This window comes from Hydra vulgaris, chromosome 11 (genome assembly GCF_038396675.1).
Source record: "Hydra vulgaris chromosome 11, alternate assembly HydraT2T_AEP".
NCBI lineage: Eukaryota > Metazoa > Cnidaria > Hydrozoa > Anthoathecata > Hydridae > Hydra > Hydra vulgaris.
This window is the reverse complement of record NC_088930.1, coordinates 30,522,797-30,550,000: the sequence shown is the minus strand read 5'-3', so window position 1 is coordinate 30,550,000 and position 27,204 is coordinate 30,522,797. Positions and strand designations below refer to the sequence as shown.

The following is a 27,204-nucleotide window of genomic DNA, read 5'->3' as shown; positions in this document are numbered from 1 at the left end:
CCTTTATATCTAATGGAAAGTGTGTTGACATTGAAGTTCTTTCCAAAATGTGTAAGTCTTGTAGTTTTTGAGAAAAGAAACAAGAGTCATCTGACAACAATTTGTGGAAACTTAACCACAACTGTAAAATCAACAATGTAGGCAGCTCTGGCGCAATGGAAGTAAAAGGTGCAATAAAGATTTTATAGAAACGTCGTGAACTCTGTCCGAAAATAGCCAAATCTTAGTGCAAATATAACTCTGACCTAGTCACAAGCAAAAATACTTATAAGTCCAATTTAAATATCCTCAAAAAATGTTTGCTCGGTAAAACTCAAAAGGTTAATGAATCTTTAAATGGCATGATATGGACCAAATGTTCGAAATGAGTTTTTACAGGAAAAGATTCTTTAGAGATGGCTGCAGTATCTGCTGTTATTTGCTTTAATGAAGGTTCCCAGGGATTAATCTCTATGTATTCCAAGATTGGTATTGTACCAGGAAAGTATACTTTGAAAGGACTGCTAAATATTGATGTTAAACGTGTTAGAGAGATAAACAAAAAGTCAGCAGAGCCAGCCAAAAAACAAAGAAAAAAACTCAATTAAAAAGAGCTACAATAATAACACAAAAGAAAATGAGGGCAAATGTTATGCCTCTGTTTCTTTTTCTTAAACTGTTTGATGTTTTTTTGTGTTTATTATTTTTGTTTTTGCGTTTTTCTCCATTTGAAGATTTTCTATTTCCTAACAAAGATATCTTTAGTTTGGATTAATATTTTTAGTTAAAATTTTTTACAAAGTTAAAATCTAGTTAGATGAATGTGCTGAGTCAAAAATATTTTTACTATAGTATCCCATTCAAATTAAAATTTGGGTAAATTGAGCTACTATTTACCTTTTTTTAGGCGTTATTTTAAGATGTAAATTCCAGAGTATTAAAAAAAATTATCAATTTTATTTTTGACTCAGCACACCATTCATATAATAAGCAATCTTTTTGAAAAGTTTGGCTTAATTAGAAATATTTGACAATTAGTTATCCTTGTTGAAAAATATGCTGTTTTTTACTTAATTATGCACATAATTAATGACATAATGTTGAAAATATAATTTTTTTTTTCTTTTTCTGTCTGTTTTGATTCCAATGCAATTGAAATGTTTAAATATGGAGGGATAAAAGGGTTCCTTTAAAAATTCTATTTAAATAGAGGGTAGCCACCTTAAACGAATAATACTATTCGGTTTCTATTCAAAAAAACAAATTTTGGCTGGATGTAACTGGAATAATGAATGTGGTGGCTGTTCCTCTTCGTTTTATATTCAGTAGTATAAAAGGTAAAAATCTATCTACAGAGTCTACTCGGTGTAGTTAAGGCAATTTAAAAATATTATAGCGTCTGTATGATATTTTGTTGACTACGACATATTTCCGTTAAATGATCAGGTCTACGAATTATGAAAAGACGAAAAAAATTAAAATGATAAATTTTACGGTATTATAAAATATAAATGTTTGTAGCAAAAAAACCCAAACCGAAGATTCTTTTTTTAAAAAAATTTTCTTAAAATCACAATCGCTTGTCTAAACTTGAATAAGATTTTAAATAAATACCTTTTTTAGGTGAAATGAGCATCATAGTTTAATAATATGATCTGTTCTGATCGTTTATTGTCAATTTTCCTATATGAGCACCTTATGCGAAAGTTGGAACATTTTCAAAAATAATTATGCTGAATCTAAAATTTTTGCAAATAAACAATTTTTAGGGATCCCTACTTATGATCCACTTAAATATTTGGACACCCAAAATTTTTTCTTAAAAATACAGAGGTTTTAAAAAAGTAGCAAAAGTGCTCATATTACCCAGACTACTTGGTAATATGAGCACTTTAAATTAGCTCAAAGAAATAACATTATTTAAGTAAAAAAGTATCAATCTGACAATTAGAACTAATTTTTGGAATATAATAATTCGTTATTAACAAAACTTATCATTAAAAGATCAAATTTTAGGCCACTTTTTGTTGAAACAATAATACGAAGTATTGTTGAAAACATAGCATACTAAAAAATTAGTTCGTTATTTTTTCAATTTTATTAACTAAAACCTTTAAACAATGAAAATTCAATTTTTTTGAATTTAAATTACAGAAAAATATTTAGTATTATTAAAATATTGAAATTTTTTGATATGTTTTGTTTTTATTCAAAAGCAATTAAACCACTGCTGTTTTAGGACTTTAAACTAGATAATTTCAACGAAAAACACTGGGTAGTTTGAGCATTCTCACATGACACAAAATTGGCATCTTTAAATAAAGTCAAAACTAAATGTTTCTATGCATTTTTTTTCAAACAAAAATGGATTAGATTTTTAGCTAACATATTTTTCTTTATGAAAAAATTAATTTTATTATTTTAGCACCAAAATTTCGCGCCGTAGATTTGTTTATGTGTGATGATATTGTTTTAACAACGCAAAAATTTAACAGCGTTTTAATTAGATGATAGCCGCTAATTACTGCATATAGATTTACGCTGATTATACTGATTCCTGATATCATCACATAAAATCGGTTCAAAAAATATCTTTAACTTCACTGTTTACATCTAAGAAATCTTTAAGTATGCTCATATTACCAAGGAGCTCATATTACCCTAATCTACCCTACGTCAGAACCGATTAGAGCTAGAATCAATAGTGGGTTAAGGCACTTTTTCAAAAGACTTTAACTAAGTTCATGTTAACGCCGATGACCGAAAGTGATCTGAGGACTCCAAAATGGTGTTCTTTGGATTCACTATTAGGGGTAGTAAATAGGTTTTGAAAATTATATATAAAAAAGATAAGTTTCTTAATATTAAAAAAACTTGAAGTAAAAAAAATTATAAAATCAAAAGCTTTTCCAAAAGCTTATTCCAAATAAAAGAATTCGAATAATTTGTAAATCGCCTTAACAACACCGAGTATATAAATAATTCCTTTTCGTACTGCAACCATCTTTTTTATAACTATTTAAATTGCTCGTTATCTGTATTTTTATTTCTTAAAATTAGCTTACTTTTTAACAATGTTGAGAAATTAAAAAAAATTTGGTTGCATCATTTCAAACACCTGAAAATTACGCCTGTTGGAACTTATTAGCTGTATCTAGTCATGAGGATGATAGATTTGCATTTCCGTTTTCTTTTTTTTCTTTTCGATGATACTGCAATCTGTGTTTTTACTTCTAAATGACTGTGCCCAAGTATTATGAATATGTATTGGTCCTATCAATTTGTAAGTTTTGCATTGCCCAAGTAAACATGGCTGATACATAGGAATTTGACCTGAACACGTATTGGAATAGAAAACGATGTGTTCTGCAGAAGTCGGGAAAAAGGTCTGTAAGTATTTGTAAAAACAAAAAAAAATAAGTTATGTTATTTTTTATTGTCATTTACAGTAAGGTTGTACGTCCAAAGCAGACGTTTATAAAATGCACCTAAAGAACATAATTATGGTTATGAGACACTGTTGAAGATTAGATGTGTATATTTGTACGGATTCCTAATTTTCGCTAAACTAAGTGTTGACTTTTTTCTCGATGTAAGCTTCATCTGCTATCATCTTATGATCACGTTGCGATATTAGGTATTCTTTTCCTTCAATTGAATTTGCATCACAAATTTATCACGCGTATACATGCGTATTTAACAAATTAAAACCTTAGGTTTTAATTTATGAAATTATTGACAATAAATATTTTTGGATGTTGGATTTCATGAGGTTCTTTATACAGGTTATACAATTTTTGAAGTGTTAAGTGGCTTGGTAAACACATCTTTGAAGTACTCATCCAAGAGTAATGCCTTCATTAGGAAGGAAATGAAAAGATGTGTATTTTAATCTCATCGCGCTTTGTTAAGGTAATTTATGTTTTGGTGTAAATTTTTTCTCTCGAAAATCACCAGTTTCGGACCCAGCTAATGACGACCTTTTCTTAATTCGATTTCCATTAATGAGGCCATATAACTCAATCTTATATCATATGTTCCTAAATGCCAGTATTTGTCAAATATGGCTTGTCTCTCAAAAATAGGGATTCGTTTTTTTCATTTTATTCCTCAGCTTTGGAAATCTTTTATTACTCTTTCACGTATGATTTTCCATTTCAAAGTTTTACATAACATTTCCGTATTGTGTTTTAATTTATTTTTGTTAACTCACGATTTTTTTTTTATTGGCTTCACAATTGATGGTTTCTGAGAAGATTCGTTATTATGTAGAGAATCGTCACTGGAAAAGTCAAATTCTTAAGAAATATCTTGAGAACTATTTCCATTTGGCTCATTGATTATATTTTGAGATTCTGGTAAACATGTGACATCCGTTTGAGTCTCATATGGATTTGAATCGCGTACCTCCATTACATATCCATCTAAAGCAAATCAAGAGTCAACATAAGTTTTTTTGTACATCTCCTTATAGTATGAATAATTTATGTTGAAAAAGTACATTGCTGCGTTGGATTGCATACATATATTTCTGACTTCTGACGTGCTTTTGTAAAGTTATGTATTGATTAAAACAGTCAAGTTGAGATGATAAAAAAGTATATAGAATTTTAGACTAAGGTTCTTTAGTCCGCCGACTAGAGAAATATATTATTTGCTATTCGTTCTACTATTCGTTAAAATCCAGTTTAAAGAAATGTAAAATTCTCTCAAACAACTTTCCTATATTTTTTTAAGTTGGTTTTCGTTGACAAGTTCAAGTATCTGCAGTGAAAACATTAAAAAAAAATTATTTCAACTTAAAAAAAATATTTATCTATTTGAAAAAAAAATGTTATTACTATTCGATAAACAAAATTGTACAACACACCTAGCTATAAAAAAGAAATAATTCGATTCTTATATGACGCTAGCAAAAATTCAATAAAGATGCTATTTTCTAAGTTAAAGCGCTATTTAGTTATTATGGAGATATAACGTGCGCATTTCTTATCGTAATATAACAGAGAAGCCAGCGTATGAAAAACATTTGATTATGAACTTTTGGTTTGCATCAAATGTTTTATTTATCCAATCAAATCATAAAAAAAAATTGCTCGCACCATAAATAGGAATCGTAAAAATTCTTGTGGTTTTCCTAATGTTAGCATATAAACTATAAATTCATTAAAAAGCAAATAAAGGAAGAAATTCAATACATTTGTAATGCGCAAGTTCTGTTTTTATCGCGCACTCTGGTTAAATCGTGTTGCATTCTGGTTATTTTTTTACAACCATGAATAAAATTTTCATTCCAGTATAGTCTTTAGAAATTTCTCCCAGCGACACCGGTCTCAAGTGAGTAAGAGAAAATCTTTCCAATGCAATATTTTTCAAAATAATGTTATACGATTTTTACGTTTGTTACATTAATTTAGATAAATAAAATGGGTGACGCAGGTAAACTCTACATTGGTCAACTTGACTACAATGCTGATGAGAGAGATCTTGAAGATTTATTTGGAAAGTACGGAACTGTAGTTAAAGGTATTATCTGCATGACATTTTGCTCATGTCCAGAATATAATTCAAAAAAATATGTTTTTTGTTGTTGTTATTTCTTTAAGTGTTGTACAATTAAATGTTTAAGGTCTCTTTACTTTTTAATAATTACTCATTCAACAAGCATTTTTTTGTATGTAAATGTTGATTAAATAAATTTAAACCCTTTTGCACTTTTAGTGTCTATTATTAAAGACCGTGAAACACAGAGACCTAGAGGATTCGCTTTCGTTGAGTTCGACAGTGAAGAAGATGCTGAAGCTGCAATAGATGGATGCAATGGACAGGTTAGTGATGTTAATCAAGTTATAATTATTGTTAGTAATATTAATCAATTATAATAACTTGCTAAGCTATGAAATAGGTTACTGCTTTCGTATTTAGGTAATATAATTTATAAAATTATTTTAAACAGTAATGTTATTACAGTTGGACATAATTTTTTAATATATGCTATATCTATGCCTTATAAATATTAAGATTTAAATTATAGGACGTTAACGGAAGACAAATAACTGTTGCAAGAGCTAAAGCTCGAAGTGGTGGAGGTGGCGGTTACAGCAGCGGTGGTAGTGGAGGCGGTGGTTATCGTGGAAGTAGAGGAGGTCGAGGTGGTGGTGGTGGTGGTGGAGACAGATACGGTGGTGGTCGATCAAGTTATGGAGGTAGTGGTGGTCGTGGTGGAAGCAGAGGTGGTCGTGGCGGATACAGCAGTGGTGGTAGCAGTGGAGGAAGCTATGGAGGTGGTCGAGGTGGTGGTAGATATTAAAGTAAGTTTAATACTGTTTTAACCTTATGTTGATACTTGTGTAATGCATTATGTAGGTATTTTAAATACTTATTAATAAACTATTTCAAAAGCTTTTTTTATACCTCAAAAATGTTATAATCAGGGTTGCCACAAGAACTAAATGTGCAGTACCTATCTGATCAATGACTTAATAAAGCTATTTCAAAGGTCTTATCTGCAGCAAATAATCAGCTTCATTTATATCAATTGTCTACATAGTCTTAAAATTTCTAATAGTTAAATAATTAAATCAATACTAAAATTTACCAAGTTAAAAGTCTTTGCTGCATTATTATTTATTTTTAATGTTACAATAGATAACTTGATAAAACACAATGGTATCTGTTAACACAATGTAGTAACTAATTCACATTTGCATTAAAGTTTATTAAACTATATGAGGAATTATATCTAATACAATTTGAAGAATTTTATATTATTTGATTTGTCACGTTAAAACTTTCATTTAATGAAAAGGTAAAAACAAGTTATGAGCAAGTTAATTTTACCAACATTGTTGATGTTATGTATGTATTCAATTTACTTTATTCTAGAAATAATACAATAAAAAATATATCAGTATTTTTGTATAATAATACTAAGTTTTTCAAACTTTTTAACGTAAATTTACCAATATAATGGGAAATGTTATAGCATTTATGACAGCATGTTAATATTAAATAAATTACCTACCAACTTTAGATTCACATCATTATATAAACATAAGTGGCAACCCTGTTCAACTCAGGAGTATTTATATTTCTAAAAGTTTAAATTTATTAAAGTTGATGGAGATAAATGCTGAAAAATGCTGCTTATTCCAATAACTAGTATTTGTATCTAAAATTAATGGGCTATTGATCTAGTAAACTACTCTGCATTATTAAGTTTATATTGCTATTTTCAGTTAACAACCTGTACTTGAGTTATTTAACAAAACTTGATTTTTTATTCATATCAGAGATCTACTGAAAACTCGATTATCTTGAAATTGACCAGATCACACTGTATATAGAAACGATAACTGCGAATATGTTCCTCCGTCTACTTAATAACTTATCGGAAGTCCGTTGAAATGTACGATACTCAATGAATTAAAGAATGATAGAGTTTATTAGGTTAAACTTGAAATAAAAAGACAATGGTTTATTTATAACTGATTCATTTTTTATCAATATGTAATAGTAAACCAAATGGGTCGTATTTAATGAGTCAATATATATAAGGATAAACCGACCTTACAATCTTATTGAAGTTTTTCATTTTTTAATAAGTGCAATTAGGTAGCGAAAATTGACTAAAACTTAATCTTAAAACTTGCTATACCTATACTTTTTACGTTCTGCGATTTCTAATGCTTTTTTGCTTAGTCTAATTATGCATGCCATGTGCATGGTATTCTTTTAACAATATTAGTTTTAAAGTAGAATACAATAAGTAGCATTTAAAACCAGGTACAAACAAGATGCATGTTTAATGGTTCTGAGTGCTGATATGGAATTTCAATTCGGTATGTATGTCATATTCATAACATTCAGGCATGCTGTAATTCTGTATATTATGTTCAAGTCAAATGACTAGGTTGTTATTTAGTTACATTGTTAATGCAAATTTGAGATGCTTAAATATAGATTCTATATAGAACTATCATTATAATTGTTAATTTAGTGGTCCTAAATCATTGGTTTAAATGGTAACATCGTCAAGGAGCAAGTATATCAATAGGTTACGATGGTAACGATTAACAGCTGGTAATTTTTTTTGAATTTTATTTAATAAATTAACGATTAATTTTGTATGACAAGATTTTAAAGTTCAACGTTATATTTCTATTACAGTTGAGTCACCAAGTTCTTGTTCAAGTCTTCTTTCTTAAAGTCTGTTCGGTTAGTTTGCCTAAAGAACGGTGAGCATTTTTTCAATTCAATTTTTGTTATTAACTTCTATTTAAGTTTTAATATATTATATTTCATTAAATTTTTCAGGAACGTTTTAAAATTCTGTTATTTACGAGCAGTGAAAAAGATTTGAAGCCAAGTGAGCAAATGTTTCTTGCAAAGTGAAGAAATTCCTTAATCTGCAAATAAATCTTATTTTATAATGCATATTTTTTTTATTGATTATTATTCTACAGTACTCTATGCCAAAGCGCTGTTTAAATACGAAATTAGGAACTGCCGCTATTTCAGTTTTTACGCTCTCCCACTCCAACGTGTTTCCAACGCGTTTTAAAGTCAAACGATGTTAGCTAATTTAATCTTATAAGCTTGTTTTACTGATGTTGTTTTTCTAATAAGCTTGTTTTACTGATATTGTTTTTCTAATAAAGCTGCATCAAATTTACTTTTTATTAATTTTCTTTCTTTGTTAATTAGAAAAGGCCTTGTTGAAATTTTATTAGTTCTACTAAAAATTTTACTGAAAGAAACACAAGTATATAAGGGATCTGTTTTCTTTTTTAAATTCTGCAGGCGATGATTTTTTATTTAATTTTAAATATGCGAATGGCTGGATGTCCTTGTTTCCACGAATCTTAAATATGTATTTCTCATGAATTAATATCTACCTTAAAAGAAAGTTGCATGGCTTTGTGTGCTTAGTCTTGATAATTACTCTAACTAGTAAAATGAACACGTCAATAGTTAAGCCACTAAAGAGACCCTGTAACGGTATAGTTAACTCCGTATATCATAGTCAGATTTTTATCTCAATTTCTAGTAGCAATTATGGGGATCTATGTAATGTGAATATCAAAAGATTCTTTGTGAGCATTTTGCCTTAAATTTAAGATTCGAACATTGACTGTTACTGCCTTTAAAAAGAGCTATTAACTGCTGTAGACCTCAAAAATAATTGCTGATTTTGGCACGCTCTATATACTCCTCTAGAATTAGTCTCAACCTAGAAAATATTTTAAGATGTGCTATATATTGTTGGAAAGCTTATTCTTTTCCTCTTTTAAAATGAGTAATGGATATTTTTTTATGTTTCGGGGTAAAAAGTTGTGGCGTCAGAATGATGAGTAGAAAAGCACAAAAATAGACGTTTTGGGGCAAAAAATGTTATATTTAGTAAGTAAATAAAATATATTTTTTATATTGAATATTCGTAGTTGTGAATAAACAGTAGTAGGTTTAATGAACTGAAAGCTAAATATAATAACTAAAAGTTTGATACAAGGGCGGAGGAGAACTCTATTTTAACAAACTTTCCGAAAATTTGACGTTAAATTGTGTGTATAAAACAAATATTCCTCAATTACAGTCGTATGACAATTTATTATGGCCACCGAATAAATTTTAACATACCTTGCTTATCTTTTGTTTTCTTGGCATTATAGTTCAAAATTATATAATTTGATTTATTTGGGTGCATACAATATAGTTATACGTTGACAAAATTATTTAAAATTTTATGCTGGTGTAAACACTGTCATTTTTGACAGCCATTTTGTGTGACGTCATCTTGAGACCGCTATTCTCACAGTGCACGTTTTTTTTTTAGAAATGGGCAAAAAAAAGGACTTATCTCTAGAAAAAAAAAGTGAAATCCAAGCACTTCTTACAAATACTGGTTTTTCCCAAAGAGGAATCGCCAGAAGATGTAATGTTTCTAGAGTGTCAGTGCAGAATATCCAAAAAAAAAATTGTCAACATGGAAAACCTGATTCCAAAAAGGACTGGGAACTGTGGTAAAAAAAGAATTCTTACTCCACGAGGTGAAAGAATTCTTACCAAAATAGTATTGGAAGATAGGCTAGCATCAAATGATGATATCACTGAGAAGTTGGAGAGCTCTGGTAATAAGATGTCCAAGAGAACGGTTCAGCGTCGTCTACACGATCTTGGCTACAGCTCAAGACGTCCGGCTAAAAAGCCAAAATTAACGCTAAAAATGATGGAGAAGCGATTAGAATGGGCAAAAAAATATAGAAATTGGACTGAAGACGATTGGAAAACGGTATAACAGATTATTTTATTAAATAATACTTTAAATTTTTTTAGATAATCCATGCATTGTGGTCAATGAACCATCGTATAATATTTTTAGGTTTGCTTTAGTGATGAGAGCACGTTCCAAGTCTTATCAAAAGCACAATACGTGAAAAGGAAGGTTGGAGAGAAATATTTAAGTAGCTGTAATATTCAAACCGACAAACATCCAGCCTCGGTGATGATTTGGTCGGTCATTTGTGGGAAAGGAATGGGAAGGCTGTACATTGTTCAAGGGATAATGAACCAGGTGCAGTATAAAAATGTCCTGGAACAAAGATTGTTACCCCAATTGACGGAATGGTTTGGTCCAGAGGAAAACAAAACATTCATGCAAGATGGAGCACCATGCCATACGGCTAAGTCTATCAAAATCTTTTTGAAAGATAAAAATATTCCTTTGTTGGACTGGCCGGGAAATTCGCCGGATCTCAATCCTATAGAGAATGTTTGGGAGCTATTAAAAAAGGAGGTGGCCAAGGAAAATATTACAAACAAGGTGGTTCTAATAGAAACTAAGATATTACATGAATATTTTTTATTAAAGTGTATTTATTCTTATAAAATGGTAATTTTTTATTAACACACAACCTGATTTTTTATTAGAATACGTCTTTGGTAGATAAAATTGTAAAAACTGATGGAAAATCACAATTTTTCGATTTCATACGACTGTATATATTAATATTGTTAAACACGATTATTCGGTAAAGTTACCGAGATAATGTTAAAACATATTTACAAAAAAGTTTATCTCGGAAACTCTTAAAAATGCAACTTGGTGAATCAAAATTGAGTTTATCTAAAAACATTTAAGAAGTGACGGTCATCGACTGGTTGATTTTCTTCGTCTACTTTTTCCACATTTGAACAGTTAATTCCGTGACAGGTAAAACACGATAAAGTGCAGTGAAGTCCCATTTTTTTGGCCGGAACATCGACTTGAACACGAGTTTTTACACCCACATTGAACAACCTTTAGGATATCCTCTGGACCTGCGTTTTCGTTTGTTGCTTTAGTATACAAAGCCATTTAACTGCCATCCCCAATTATGTAATCAAGGTCGCTGTCACTTAGACATCACCAAATACGCACTTGATGGTATACTCTCAATCCGTGGTAGTAAGCAGCTCTAGGAGAAGGTGGAAGAACAGAAGGGACTATGTGAGCCCGATCAGAGTTTACCATTTCCTCGTACTTTTGCTTTCGTATTTGTTGTAGATTTGAAGATGAGGAATGTTGCAGCTGAAAGAAACGAATTGATGCACTTCCAATCTTATCAGGAGATTTATCATCGTAGTAAAAAATACTTGCTGCATCGCACAAATCCTTGGCTTCAAGCTTTCTGAAAATTGAAGTCTTTCCAAAATTGTTAGTTGCTGATCACTAACTGTTTACCCATGCGCAAAAAAAATCAAATGGGCTATGAGAATCCATGATTTAATTTTCTGAAAATCTTCAGAGTCACGCCTGATCCTTCCCGCACAAAGTTGTTTGTGTTCCTTACTTGTGTCTCTTAACGAGGTTAATGAACTTACTGCTTCTGTCATTTCAGCGCACCTTAATATAAAATATAATTTTAATGGAAGAAATATAGTGTATACTTGCCGTATATAGTTTTTGCTATAAATGTCTATTTTAGTTATAGCATTTATTAATTTTTACCCTTTTATTCCTTTGGTACCATAATATCAGTTGTTCTATTGACAAATTCCATGTCAATAAAACAGGAATATTTAATCTTATTTATACCTATGCATTGTACTTGTCCAAACATGCAACACATTTTCAGTAATTCCTCTGCCAACAACTCCTCCTTTGCCCTTCAACGACTTCATAAATATCTGTTCTATTGAAAAATTCGTCCATATTCTAGACCAACTCTATAAAGTGCGCTTTACTGTATGTTCGCCATTTGAGGAACTGTTTATATACTTCTGGGTGAGTGCATGCTAATTCATGCACTGATTGTAAATATAAACGTAACGATTTTGTATAATTATTGTGCCCAGTTGAGGCAAGTAGGTTTAGCATACATTTTGTTGTAGCAATATGTAGGTTCCAGTAACTAATTCTTTTCACTTGAATAAACTCTTGTACAATAAAATATATGGTGAACATAGTTTAGCCATAATTTTGCAGTTCGTGATTTCGCCATGTATTCTTCTTGCTTTTCTTCAAATTTTATTTGAGATAAAACCGGAACGTCAGAGCTGAAAAACTAAAAGACCATATATCTTTCCTATTCCTAGGTAATCTTTTTTTATCTGTGTGCCCAATAAAATTTCCATTTGCAATTGATATAGACCCTAGTCTTTGATGTGTATTTTTACCATCGATTGTCGCTAAATTATGATCTGTGTTACCCCCAACAAACTAAATAGATGTTGTACCTTCAAAGCTAAGTATATCGTTAATTTTATCGTGTTTCTCTATGTTCTGCTTGTAATGAATTACCCGTTAAGTTTTGTTTTTCTTTGTATTCTATATTGTTATGTGTGAAGTATAGATTTTTTAAAAGATAAATACCACTAAAATTATCACTAAATAAACAAACCTCGTTGTAACTTGATGCAAAACCCAGTTTAAATTGCATAATATTTAGCGACTTTGAAGAAAGTACATTATCAACGATAACGGCTACTCCTAACTGCATTGGCATTATTGACTGTGGCCTCACTGCGGAAAATAATGCTTATGATATTGGATACAGGAATTAGTTCTTTGATAAACGCCTTCAGCAATAACGATATGCAGGTGTTTTCCTTGTCAGTTACATCTTCTAATAAAGGATACATTTTTACATCTTGGTCAAAGTTCTTTATAATAATCACTTAATCACTTAATAATTTTGCTGCTGCAGTTATAACTCTAACTTTTTAAGGAAATATATTTCTTCTCCTAATGTTTGCATCATTATGTAAAACTCAGACACTGTAAAAATCTAAGTTTTGCTCAAGTTTTATGCATGCTGTATTAAAGGCAGTAAGCTTTTCTGTTGAAGTAGGTCTTCCAGAGCTTAATGTAAAAATCTTTCAAATTTTACGCGGCAATAAATGTGATGTTGTGCTTCAACAGCTACAAGATTGTTTATATTCAAAAGTCTAGCTTCAATTATTTTTGATAAAATGTCGTTACGATCTTTAATAAATTTTTGTTGATTTTGTTCTTACTTCTATGAAATTATTTCTCTCAGGATGGCTACTCTCAAGTGTGCACGTATTTCCACAATAAAAACATTGTTCTTTAAAATTGAAAAAAAACTTGTTCTTTTTGAGTCGAACGTTTTCTTTCTATAGGAGTTTCCATTGATGCTTGTAATCTTTTAATTGATTTTGATTGGTTTCTTAATTTAGTTTGACACGAAAAGGGAATATAAACCTTTTCTCCTGCCTGTATTTTATGCAGTTCATAAACCAAATACATTCAAATCCAATTTTGAAGCATATTAAATTAATTTTTCAAGAGATTCTTGGTTGACAACATCTCTTCCAAATTTTCCCCTCACTTGGCTCAACTAATCTCCTTCTAATTTCATTTTACCACACAAAACACATACAGAGGATTCATTTTTTAAGTCCATAATTTTTAAGTTTTGCTAGAAATTAATTTTAAAAGCGATTACAAATCAAACTTTTTGCAATTAAAACATTTATTTTGAATTATTTGTACTATCATTTGTAAGATTTGATAATATCTATTAAAACCTAAAAATAACAAATCATTACAAAATTATATAAAAACCAAAACAAAACAAACGAATATATTTCGAATACATAAAGAATACTACATTCTAATAACTTTAGAGTTCGAAATGTAACTGCAACTTTTTATTCCCTCTGTCCATTTTTACATACAAAAACACAACAAAAATACTTGACAAAAACAAACACAAAAATAATAAAAGGTCTTTTGGGGGGCCGTGGCTCCCGCGGCTCCATGAGCCATGGTTTTAGTAACAAAAAAGATAACTTACTCAACACTTTTATATTATTTAAATATAAGTATTATTATAGTTACAGCGCAACTTATTGTATAGCAAGTTTAAAGTTCATTAGTAAGTTTAAAATTTCGTATATTACCCCGTTATTTTTGTGACGTTATATTTTTTCCCCCCAAAATAAAAAAATATAAATTACTCATTTTAAAGAGAAAAAAATAAGCTTTCCAACGATATATAACATTTCTTTATAATAATTTTTTCTGGGTTGAGTCTTTTTTTGGTGAAATTCTACAGGACTAATAGGCACTAGTGTATCCCATTGACTTGAAATTTTCACTATTGTGAAAATTTCAAGTCAATGGAACTGGTTGAACTTGAGATATCTTTATCCCAAGTACGAAAATATAGATTCAAAGAAAATGATCGTTAAAAAATATGTATAAAAAAATAAGTAACTGCGCTTTTTAAAACTAAAGATTCCACATAAATATGTACATGCTCTGTCACCTTTTTGTCAGAGCAACCTTTTCTTATAGCTTTAAGTTTTTTTTCTTTTTGCAAGCCCAAGAGCACTGTATTTTTTTGAGCACAACTTATGCGTCTTGCGTTTGATGCATTTGTTGCTTTATTTATGTACTTCCCAATATGAATGCCTAACTTTAAAAATACATTACCAATTCGAGGTGTTCCCTCATTAAATTCTAAAACTACAAAAGCTAAACCAATTTCATGTATTGTTTTACCAACATAAGTTTGTTTTGGTATATTTTCCATATAACATTGTATATTTATTCGCATCGACGTTATCAACAAATATCCGCTTTTATGTGGCATAGCTTTTGCCAAGATTCGAAATCTTATAATCATTCAAGATAATAGATACTTCTCTACTAATTGACTTGTTTCAAAATTACCAATATTAAAAAGTAAGAAAATTCTCTCCAAAGCTGGAAATTTAAACAAAAAATACATTTTTTGAAAATATTTTAGATTGTCAAAGGGTTTTTACATTCAGGACACCCACTAAACTTTTCAATAAGGATCGTCCATAACTTATGTAACGCGAAATTAAACTTATAGGCAAAAGACAAAGGATTAAAAAAGTTTTACCTCGCAGAGTCTTTAATTCAACCAAGTGTATAAACAATCTTTCAAGTATAGCGAAAACCGCTGCGCTAAAAAAGAAAAATGATCTCCTACTTATATTTTTTAAATAACTTTTGCGTTTCATAATTTATGGACGATCCCTTAACAACTTTTAAAATGTCAAATTTCATAATGAAAATAAAATCATCTGTGTTAATTGTTGGGTCTAACTTTCGACACGCTTTAGTTTTAAGAAAACACTGTTTTTCATATTGAATTTCATTTAGTGTTGTTGTTGCATCATTATTTTTTGTATGCTGGTTCCTTTAAACTTTGGTTTTAGTGAGGGACCCAGGATTTTTTGTTGTTAGAGATAGCTAACTTCCAGACATCGAGCTAACTCCAAACCATTGTATGTTTATACTAATGTCAAATAATGAGGCTTTGCAAAAAATTGCTATGATTGGAGACTGGGAACGAATAAACTCTTTGACACTAACCCCGCACCCACCCACGCCAAACGTGAAAGGTAAAAAGTCGATAAAATATTTTTTGTACTATTCTCAACTAAACTTATATTCATTGATAAATCTTAAGTTTCATAGTATTATTTTTCTGCGTTCAAAAATTATGACCATATAAAATTTGTAACCCCTGAAATTGAGGAGGGGAGGGGGAATTAAACTCTATATGGTTATAATTTTTGAACGCTGCTAGACTATACTATAAAACTTAAAATTTATTGATAAATATAAGTCTAGTTTAAATAAGTTTAAAAAATATTTTATCAACTTGTTGCCCCTCATGTTTGGAGTGGGGTGGTAATGAATTTTTAGAGATTTTTCGTTGCCTTCCTCCAACCATCGCAACCTTTTTACAAAGTATCATTATTTTATATAAGTGTTAACATAAAAATGTTTGGAATTTGCTCCATGTATGGAGTCATAGCATAACATGAGGAGCAATCAGCTGACAGGTGACAGTACACAGGCAGAATTTCGTTGCCATTTTGCAGCGGACAAAACAAGTGCAACTTTTTTGGCTTGTTTCATTTTCTTAAGTTTGGTCCGTGTTAACGTCACGGAAGTTTTTTGATAATTAAAGGAAGTATCCAGAAGTTTCCAGAAGCATGCAGAAGCTTCCAGAAGTTTCCAGAAAAAGCATCTGGAAGCATCCAGTAGCATCCAGTATTATCCAGACACATTCAGAAGCATCCAGACACATCCAGAAACTATTAGAAGCATCGAAAAGAAGCATCTAGAATCTTCTAGAAGAAGAATACAGGTTCATTTTATTATGTAAGAGACATGTAAATCGACATGTAATTCAGTCAGAATATGGAAGTCAATCAGTCAGTATTATCAAGACAGTTTATCGAAGTGAGTTTATCGAAGTGAGTTTTATCAAAGTGTTTTATCGAAGAACATCAATACAAGAAGAGAAATACAACAAGCATTTCATTACATCAATACAGCTCACATCCAACCAAGACGTTGTGTTCCACAAAGCATTATTGTATCATCACAAGGTAAATGTAACACGGTAAGTATTGAGATACGTGATTATTAATTTTTATTATTTTTATGACTTCAAGTGTAAAAATGGCTCCCAATAGTCTTGGATTGGAACTAAGAAAGAAAATTATTGGCTATTACGTAAGTGGAATGTCACAAAAAAGTATTTGTGATAAATATCGCGTGAAAAAATGGACCGTATCAAGACTATGTTCCAAATATCGTTTTACGGGGAAGTTGGCAGCAGATAACAAAGGTGGAAGACCGCGTTCCACCACTTCTAGAGAGGATTCTATGATCGTCAGATCCGTCAAGAAGGATCGCTGGATATCATTAGTCGAGATACAAAAGCAATTAGAGCTGCCTGTATTGAACCGAACAATCAGACAACGTGCTGTTGAAGCCGGATTGTTTTCTCGACGCCCTGCAAAGAAACCGCTGATTTCACTAAAAAACCAGAAGAAAAGACTCCTGTTTGCTACATCTCATATTGACTAGAATGTGCAGAAAGGGCGAACTGTTCTGTTTAGTGATGAATGGAAGTTCAACATCATTGGGAGCGATGGCATTTGCCGTGTACGTCGACCGGCCAGAAAACGCCTCGATTTACGTTACTGCCATAAGACGGTGAAGCATGGTGGAGGCAATGTAATGGTCTGAAGGTGTTTTTCTGCTAACGGTCTAGGTCCAATACATGGAAACGATGGAATAATGGACCGTTTCATGTATAAAAATATCCTGAAAGATGTTATGCTACCTCATGCTGAATGGAATATGCCAATAAAATGGGTTTTTCAGCAAGACAACGATCCGAAACACACTGCAAAAGCAGTGGTTTCAAGACAATCACCTATCGGTGATGGATTGGCCGCCTCAATCTCCGGATCTCAACCCTATCGAGAAACTGTGGAAGATCGTCACCCGCAGAATTAATCTTGAAGGTGTTCGCAATAAGGATCAACTGTTTGAACAAATCCAAAAGGCCTGGTCAGCGATTCCACAAAGTTTCATTGATCACCTGATCAAATCTATGCCTCGAAGATGCAAGGCTATGATTGACAACAAAGGATTCGCCACGAAATATTGATAGCGAAATACAGCTTGGTCAGCATTTGGTCGAGTTGCACTTGTTTTGTCCAGAAGGAAATCAACTTTTTTTAATACTTTTGATTAATTTATTAATTTTCTTGTACAAATAATGAACTTTGTGATGAATAAATTTGAAGAACTGTGTCTCTAAACAGTTACATAGTTATTTCTCTAAATTGAAAAAATGCAGCACTTTTATATAAAGAAACTAAATTAGCATTATTTGGTTGCACTCGTTTTGTCCGATACTGTATGTTGATTTAGAAATTTTGCACAAGTAAACAAATAAGAAACGTAAGAGTAAAAGAATAAGTTACGTAACCAGAAGCAGTTTAAGATAGCTGAGGAAAGTCGAGAATCCTAAATAGTAAATAAAAAACTTTGTAAATATTTTTTTAATTGATACGGAAACAACTAAGTTGAGTGTTTTACACTAAAAATTATTAGTTTTTTTTACATCTTCGCTTCCAACAAGGCTGCAAGCAACCACTATTAGAGTTGGAAGTTACTGGAAGAGAAAAGATGAAGGTTGTAGAGCAAGATAACGATTGACAGGCGACTTAAAAGGTTGTAAATTATATGAATCAGGAAAACAAGATGAAGGAAGCGAATTCCAAAGAACTGATGTTCGAGAAAGAAACTAGATAAATAAGAGTTTTTGGAGCACATAGGAACAGTTACAGAAAAAGGATGAGACTCAATTGAATGATGAGTAACACGAGAATGAATTTTAGTAGATGGCACAAGAGACACTTGCCCTTTAGAGCAGTGCCCATAGAAAAGAGCAAGAGAAGCAACCTTACGACGATGTGATAATGGTTAGAGGTTGGATGCAAGAGCAGGTCCAACTATGTTTACAATGCATTTTTGCATCTTGTCTAAAAGAGAAAGGCGTCATTAGAAGATCCGCCCCCAGATATGGCAACAGTATTCCATACAAGGTTGGATTTGAGATTTATAAAGATAAATAATAGAATCTGGAGTAAGAAAGTGTCGAGCTCAATAAAGAGATGCAACCTTAGCAGATGCTAATTTTGCAACGGATTTGATATTTGGTTACCAAGAAAGATCGGAAGTAAGAGCTTTTATTACCGTTTATGTATGTAAGAAGATCTAAATTATTGCGATAACGATTGCCTGAAAAAAATTGAGTTTTATCTGAATTAAAGTTCACCAGCCACTGTGAGCCTCATGCTGTAGCAGAAGTGAGATGCTTTTCAAAATCAGATAGTAGTTGTAGTTTCAGTTTTTTCGCCGTTAAGAATATATACAACGTACAAATATAACAAAAGAAAATGGCTGGAGCAAGAAGAAGGCATCAATTAGCCTTATCACCGAGCCCCACCAAAATTGTATTTTACAAGCCCGTAAAATATTAAAAAATCTTTAGAAAACGACAAGTATAAGAAGGTAAGAAACAAAAAAGTATTAAAAAATTAGAAGTAAACATAGTTAAGAAAGATATAAAATGTATAAATATATACATGTATATACATACACACATACGCACATAAAATATATAAAACTGTCAAAAATAAAATAAATAAAAGATAATTTACAAAAAGATACTGCATGTTTAGATTAAATGAAACAAAAAAATAAAATTTTAAATTTCAAGACTAAATATTCAAAAGTAAACAATTTTAAAGAAGTGTGATAAAAGACATTGGAATTTTTGTATTTTTTTTTTTTTTTTTACAACAATCATTATTATATATTTCAAAAACAAATAATATTTATTTATATAAGTTTATATAAATGTCCACCACAAATATTTACAATATCTAAAGAGCTTTTACAATGCTGTTTTACGCATGCGCGTTTGACATTTTAACTCATTCGAGTTAAAATAATAAACTTAAAAATTCGTGGTTTATAATATAAAGTGCTGTTAACCCATGCATTTAAAAAATATATGCAAGTCCGTCGCACCACAGGGCTACTAGGAACTTGCTTGTCGTTGTCGTTGAAAATATATGTTATTTGTTGAAAATATATATTAACATATATTAGTAGTACTATGTAGTTGTAAGAAAACTCGCATAAGACAAAGAAAAGCCTTTTCATCGAGAACCTTTAAAATACAAAATAAACTAATAATTTAAAGAGTAAAGACACACATTAATTTTTTGAGGTCTACTGTTCAGTAATATTTTACTATGTATATTTATTTATTTTTTTATAATTTATGTTTTATTTCTTTTTTATTTATTTTTATAGCTCAATTTGTTTTATTATATTAATTGTTCTTTTATATTTAATACATATCGATAAAATTGGTTTTGTTAATTATGAGATCTTTTAGTTTTTTCTTCAGGGCAATAAGATTATCCAATTTAGTAAGTTCTATATTTTGAGGTATTGTTTTGTTGTATAATTCTTAATAATAATATAATAATAATAATAATTGTTATATATTCTTAATAATAATAGTTGATTTTCTTCTGATTTTTAGTTTTTTGGTAGTTAACATGTGAAAGTTGTTTAAGTTAATGTATCATAATAAATTTATTTTGATAACTTCTAAAAAAGACTGGCAATATTTAGAAAATTAAAATCCATATTTACTAAATGATATTTTAAATTAGCTTTGAATTGCGGAAGTGTTTGTTTTTTATTATAAACTACCTGTTTAAAACTTTTCCATAAAAAAGGTCCCCGATGCTAAATAGAATAAGAACATAACTTTAGATTAAATTTTGGAGTTACAAAATTGTTTTCGGAAAATCTGTTAGGGTATTTATGGCTTATTTTACTAAAATATTGATTAAATATTGTTGGAGATTTTAAAAAAAAACACGAACTCTGGAAGAGAAAAGACCTTCATCTTTTCTCTTCCAGAGTTCGTGTTTTATTTTATACATGAATTGTAAGACTAAATATATATTAATCTTGTACACGTTTAATGATCCAAGCTTACTTAGAAGTGGCTCGCAAGGCACATTTCTTGTTGCTCCAAATACAATTCTGTAAGCATGTTTTTGCTATGAATAAATTTTTTTCAACTTTGTGTAATTTGTGCTTGCCCATACAACATTTCCGTAAGTTAAATAACTATGTATAAAAAAAAAATATAAATTTTTTAAAGACCTAATGTTAAAGAATGGTTTTGCTTCATACATTATTGCAATATTTCTTAAAAGTTTACTTTCCAGAGAGCTTATATGAGTCTTCCAAGTTAAATTTTCATATAAAGTAACACCTAAGAAGTTTACAGATGTTTGTCTAGTAATATTTATTTTATTTATTTTCAGATCTGGTAATTTTAGGGGAAGATTATCTATTTTATTTTGTTTATAGATAGTACATACTTGGTTTTTTTTACTTTAAGCGATAGTTTTAAAACATGTAAACCATTCGCTCACTTTGTTTAACTCTTCATTAACCACAGTAAAAAGCGTTTTAATATCCCTATGTGAATAAAACAGGTTGAAGTCCGCAAATAAAATAAAATCTAATAAGTTTAATGTAACTGATAAACCATTTATATAAAGTGAAAATAATAGCGATCCTAAAATCGAGCCTTCAGGAACTCCGCATTTTTAAAACTAAATTGTTTGTTGAACAACATGTTGTTTACCGTTAAGTAGCTGTTAAGCCTATTATACATTATGCGTTTGCCCCCTCCAAGCAATCAGAGAGTCTTGGCTTCTTATCATGAAAAGAATAAATGATAGTATCATCAGCGAACAATGCTACCTTGGATGTAAGAAAATCTGGAAGATCGTTGGTGTAAATTAAAAAGAGTATAAGGCCAAGGATTGAACCTTGAGGAACCTCTGAAGTTACAATGTATGAAGGGGAGTACTGTCCATTGAGGACAAATTTTATAATACGATTGGAAGGGAAAGACTCAATAATCTTAAAGATGTTCCTAGATACACCGTAAGAAAAAAGCTTTTGGAGAAGACCAGCATGCCAAACTTTATCAAAAGCTTTAGAAAAGCCAAGAGCGATAGCTTTAACCTCTCCACTTCTGTCTAATGCACGATAAAACCTATCGGTTATTACTGTTAGAAAATCAGCTGTTGAACGAGAAGATCGAAATCCATATTGATGATTAGAAAGTAAGTTATTAGATTCAAGATGAAAGATTAAGTGTTTGTTAATTAAAGATTCAAAAACCCTGCTTATGATAGAAAGAAGACTAATGGGACGGTAGTTAGACGAATCAGATCGCTCTCTAAAATTTTTGAAAATAGGGATAACATATGCCGCTTTCCAGCATGCCGGAAAACAATACTCTGATAAGCACTTGTTAAATAGTTTTTAAAGTATAGATGACTGCTCCAAAGAGCACTTCTGCAAGACTATAAGAGGTATTTTGTCTGGACCACAAGCTGTAGAAGAGTCTAAGCAGGAAATCTTTTTTGATACAGAAGTTGGAGTGATACGAATGTCAAGCTATGGATCAACCTGTTTGACGGCTAAATCAGGTAGAACGCAACTAGTGGAATCAAGAGATGATGTGATGAAAAGTTCTTAGCAAACAATTCAGTCTTTAGGTGAGGTGACAAAGTCTAAACCATATAAGAGAGGCGGAATAACAGATTTGCTCTTATTATTAATGCTGTTTAAGATTCTCCAGAAGTCACGAGAGTATAACTTTTGTAATGAAATACAAGATTTCATGACCTGAGAAAAACGAGCTTCGGTGTAGGACAAAACCTTTTACAATGGTTTCTAGCAATAGTAAACAGACGTCTGTTTTCTGGAGAATTGTTTTTCTGATAGATAGGGAAGTAACAATTTCGATTGGAAATTGCAGCAGCACAATGTGAGGAAAACGATGGGAATATGGAGAATAGTGAGGCTTGACCTGGAACAATGATCGGGGGATTCTGACAAAGAAGAATGAGATAACAGTTTTGGAGAGATCAAACCGTGATCAGATGCACTTAAGGGTGAATGTGGAGATACTGAACGTTGACAAGGATCAGAAACAAGACATAGGTTGAATAGAGAAGATAAATGATTTGGGTTGTCTGGAAAGTGAATTAGAAAATTGAGTTTTTGAGTTAGAGATTGAGAAAAGCAAAAGTTGAGGGTCTAAACGCCAGCAGAGTCACTGACACTAGAGCCAAGTCATTCAGTGTGATGAGCATTAAAGCTACCAATAACAACAGTATTTTGGCTGATGGATAAAGAGAGAGGGCTTGTCAAATTGATCAGAAATAACGTGAATAAGAGTGCAGTCTTGAGATGAAGGAGAGCGATATAGAACAAAGAGAAAAGCAACAGAGTGAAGTGGTTCTTAGCGAAAGCACATAAAAGAATAGTCTGTGTATTTAAAGTTCATTAAGTTTTACTTAATAAACTTGAGTTCCTCGATAAATTTTTAATTAGAATCAACAAAAAAAATAATTTTTGAAAAAATGTCAAAAAAAAAGGAATCTACTACCATGATAATTGAGCACTAACTAATATTGGAAAAGAATAATGTTAAAATTTTTTGTGAGATTGTTTTTAACTGCTATTTTTCGCACATTTTTGATTCTAATATTTAATTAATTTATTAGCCTGATTCATATAGTACGGATTGATTTTAGGTTGTTGGGAAAAAAATATAAATAGTAGCGATATAAATACCATTTTGTAAAGTCTATTTTTAAATGCAAATGGTTATTTTTATATCAAATTTCAAATCTACTTTTTTCAAATAGTGGTTAAAGTTCATACACGTTAGAAAATATTGATTTCAAAATTTTTAAAAATCTATTATTAAATACAAATGGTTTTGTTTATATTAAATGTTACGCCTATTTTATTAAAAGTATTTATTTACGTTTAATGTTAGATCATGCCAGAAAATATCAATTAAAGAAAGTGCAATGTTTGCTGTGGTTTAATTACAGGTAAAAGGACCTCAGAATGATAGGTGTTATTTATGATTCTGCTTAAGACAAAACAAAATGCTAGGTTAAGAAACCTCTACTACAAAATGCTAGGTTAAGAAACCTCCACTACAAAATGCTAGGTTAAGAAACCTCCTTACATTTACAGAATGCTTCAACTTGTTGTTGTTGCTAGGATTTCCTTTTTTTATTAGCTTACTCCTTTTTAGCTTGTCTTCCTTGATTGATGAAACCGTTTCTAATATTATTTCCCCATCTATTGAGCCGTGAACCTGGGAAAATCTAACACTTTGATTTTTCATTTGTTACCCAGTGAGCATGCGTCATCCGGGAAACGTCCATCTTGTGCTGCCATAACGTTTTAAAATGCTCCATGCATTAAAGCATCATACCGTGGTGAAACTGGTTTAAAACATATTATGATCAAAATATATTGCGAAAGAGGAACCAAAAAATAACTTCAGTTCAAATCTGATGAAGATAAAGTTTAAGACCTCCAGATAATGTTGAAGATTCATTCCAGAATACAACGTATCATTCTGTTTATGGATTATAGTTAACCATGAGCGAGATCTCGTCTCGTTCTCATTTCTCGTGAGAAATAGGACTTCTCGTGAGAAACAAGAAATAGATAATTCTCGCGAGAAGTAGTACGAGACTTAAATATTATATTATTTTCCAAATTAAAAATTATTATAATTTATTAATAATAATTTGTTTAAAAACACAAATTATTAATAATAATTTGTTTTTTTAATTAATTAATATTTTGACTCCGTGATTTTAATAAATCTAATTAAAAATTAAATTTGTTTTTGACAAAAACAAATTAAATTTTTAATTAGATTTTTTAATCAGATTTTTTTAAAAAATCTAATTAAAAAATTTTAATTAGATTTTAAATATTTTTAATTAGATTTCATTTATACTTAACACTTTTCATTAAACTCCATTGCAACATTATTCCTTTTTTTATTTTGGACACGATTCATTAAATTCATTTGAGGCATTATTCCTTATTCTGTTATTCGAAAGTCAATAATGTGACAATTTGCGACACTATTCTTTTTTCTTATTTTCGACAATCAAATTTGTGACAATCATAACTTTGCAACACTATTCTGCCACACTATAATAATTTGTTGCACAGCTGAGCAAACGTTTTGCAAACTTATTATTTAGACAAAATACAGTAGCTGTGGGTAAACTTATGTATTTATTTGTTTTGCAGTTTTGAAGATAAAAAGATAATGTGTGGCTAAGCTTTACTGTAAGAATAGTATGTGATCTGTTCAACTTTCTGTTCGTCTTCACTAATAAACTTTACTTTTGTCACACGTATGCAACACTTTGCAACAAACCACTAATAAAAACAAAGTCCAAGAAATGTTCACAATTTTGTTACTTGAACTTGAACTTTTTTGGTAGAACTAGTCCATCGCTAGTTTTCCATTTAGCTTGATCCAATTTGTATTTTGATCAACCAAAACCATTGATAATAGTTTCAAGAAAAATATCATAATCTATAAGTAATAGAATCTATAAGTAATAGAATTACAATTTGGCAATAAAATAAAAACTAGTACGATAAAAACCTATAAAACTTTTTTTTCTTCTATATGATATAGAAAAATAAAGCGTTTTAAAGTGGGTTTTTACTCACAGTTACATAAAATATGTAACATGTTACATAGAATATATAACTTGTTATATAATTTAAAAAAAAATTTTATTATGGTAATATATAGACCATATTCTTAATATATTCTAAATAATCTATTAATTTTAATATATTCCTAATATATTCTATATAGTCTATAAGAATGTAGACTGTATTCTTTATTAAAAGGTCCATCATTAGTTTTGATCACTCAAATTACAATAACTTTGTTTCTGATTGGACTAGAAACATAAATTTGGTATCAATAAGCAGTATTTGATAGCCTTTTTCAAATAAACATATTAAAAGATACATACATAATTCCAAATATTTAGTTTAAATTTTTTATGCATCTGCCTATATTTGTCTATTTGAGTATCAAGGTACATACTTGTGTATCAAGGTACATGTTTGTGTATCAAGGTACATATTTGCTTTTATACGTAAATGAACACATAAATTATAAGACTGCCTGCTCGAGCTAAAATCTTCAATTGATCTATGGATTCTTCACAAAAAATTTCACAACTCTTTTTTGTGCCTAGTGGACTGGCTATAAATAAAAAAATTTATTTGAACAAATGCATTAAGAGGATGCTTATTCCATTTATCGATAAATTTCCATGGTGCATATGTATTCTGGCCCGATTAAGCATATCTTACTAATTTTCAAATAAAATAATTTTGCATAAATCAAGGTACATGTTTGTGTGTCAAGGTACATATTTTTGCATCAAGGTACATATTTGTGTATCAAGGTACATATTTGCTTTTATACATAAATAAACACATAAATTAAAAGACTGTCTGCTCGAGCTAAAATTTTCAGGCTGCCTGCTCGAGCTAAAAGGCTCGAGCAGGCAGCCTGAAATAAAAATAATATAAAAATAAGGTATCTAAAAAAGAAAAAAAGATCTTTCTCTAATAATATAGGAAGTGTTACGAAAAATAGGGGCGCTAATCAGGGTTGCTGTCCTGTGACGGATCCAATATTTTTTGGTGTTTGAGATAGCTAACTTCCAGACATGGAGCAAACTCCAAACATTTGCATGTTTATACTTATGTCAAGTAATAATGCTTTGCAAAAAATTAGGATAATTGGAAGCTGGGAACGAAAAAGCCCTTAAATTTTATCCCCCTTTCCCCTTTTCAAACGGAAGGGCAACAAGTTGATAAAATATTTTTTGTACTATTCTCAAATAAAATTATATTCATCTATAAATTTTAATTTTCATAGTCTCTCAGCGTTCAAAAATTATGAATATATAAAGTTTAACCCCCCCCCTTCATTACTTTGTTGGAGTTACATAACTAAAAGAGAACTAAAACCCTTAAGGTGAAATTTTAAGGGTTTTTAGTTCTCAGCCTCCAATCATCGCAATTTTTTGCTAAGCATCATTATTTGCCATAAGTATAAATATGCAAATGTTTGGAGTTTGCTACATATCTGGACGTTAGCTATCTTAAACACCAAAAAATATTGGATTCGTCACAAAAAATCTCAAACACCAAAAAATGCTGGACCGTAACTGTTGTTGTCCCAGGCGGCATCAAGGCTTTCGGCGGCTCTGTTAACACCACAACACTTTATCTAACCATAACCTAATCTTTGTTTTCAGTCTCATTTAGGGAAAAATTTTAGATGTTTTATTTGACTGATAATGTAAAACTATATATAATAATTAATAATTATTTGTTATTTATTTGTTACTTTTTTTTTTGTACTTGCGCTTTTACTTTTACATTATTATTTT

The 27,204-nt window shown here is 30.4% G+C and overlaps 1 protein-coding gene across 3 annotated transcripts in view; it reads left to right on the top strand.

The window, feature by feature from the left end:
- LOC100201184 (uncharacterized) overlaps window positions 1–8,411 on the top strand; it is a 30,952-nt gene extending 22,541 nt beyond the window's left edge. The window contains exons 1-7 of one of the 3 annotated variants that reach the window (XR_010641893.1): window positions 5,206–5,316; window positions 5,397–5,505; window positions 5,701–5,807; window positions 6,014–6,290; window positions 7,979–8,061; window positions 8,149–8,216; window positions 8,296–8,411. Coding sequence is in view for 2 of the 3 variants with exons in the window: in XM_065810732.1 (XP_065666804.1) it covers window positions 5,406–5,505; window positions 5,701–5,807; window positions 6,014–6,289 (483 nt within the window). In the remaining variant the exon portion in view is untranslated. Of the gene's footprint in view, window positions 1–5,205; window positions 5,317–5,396; window positions 5,506–5,700; window positions 5,808–6,013; window positions 6,291–7,271; window positions 7,505–7,978; window positions 8,062–8,148; window positions 8,217–8,295 lie in introns of those variants that run through there. The other 2 variants (XM_065810731.1, XM_065810732.1) reach the window with 2 other exon arrangements.
- Window positions 8,412–27,204: the final 18,793 nt, after the last annotated feature.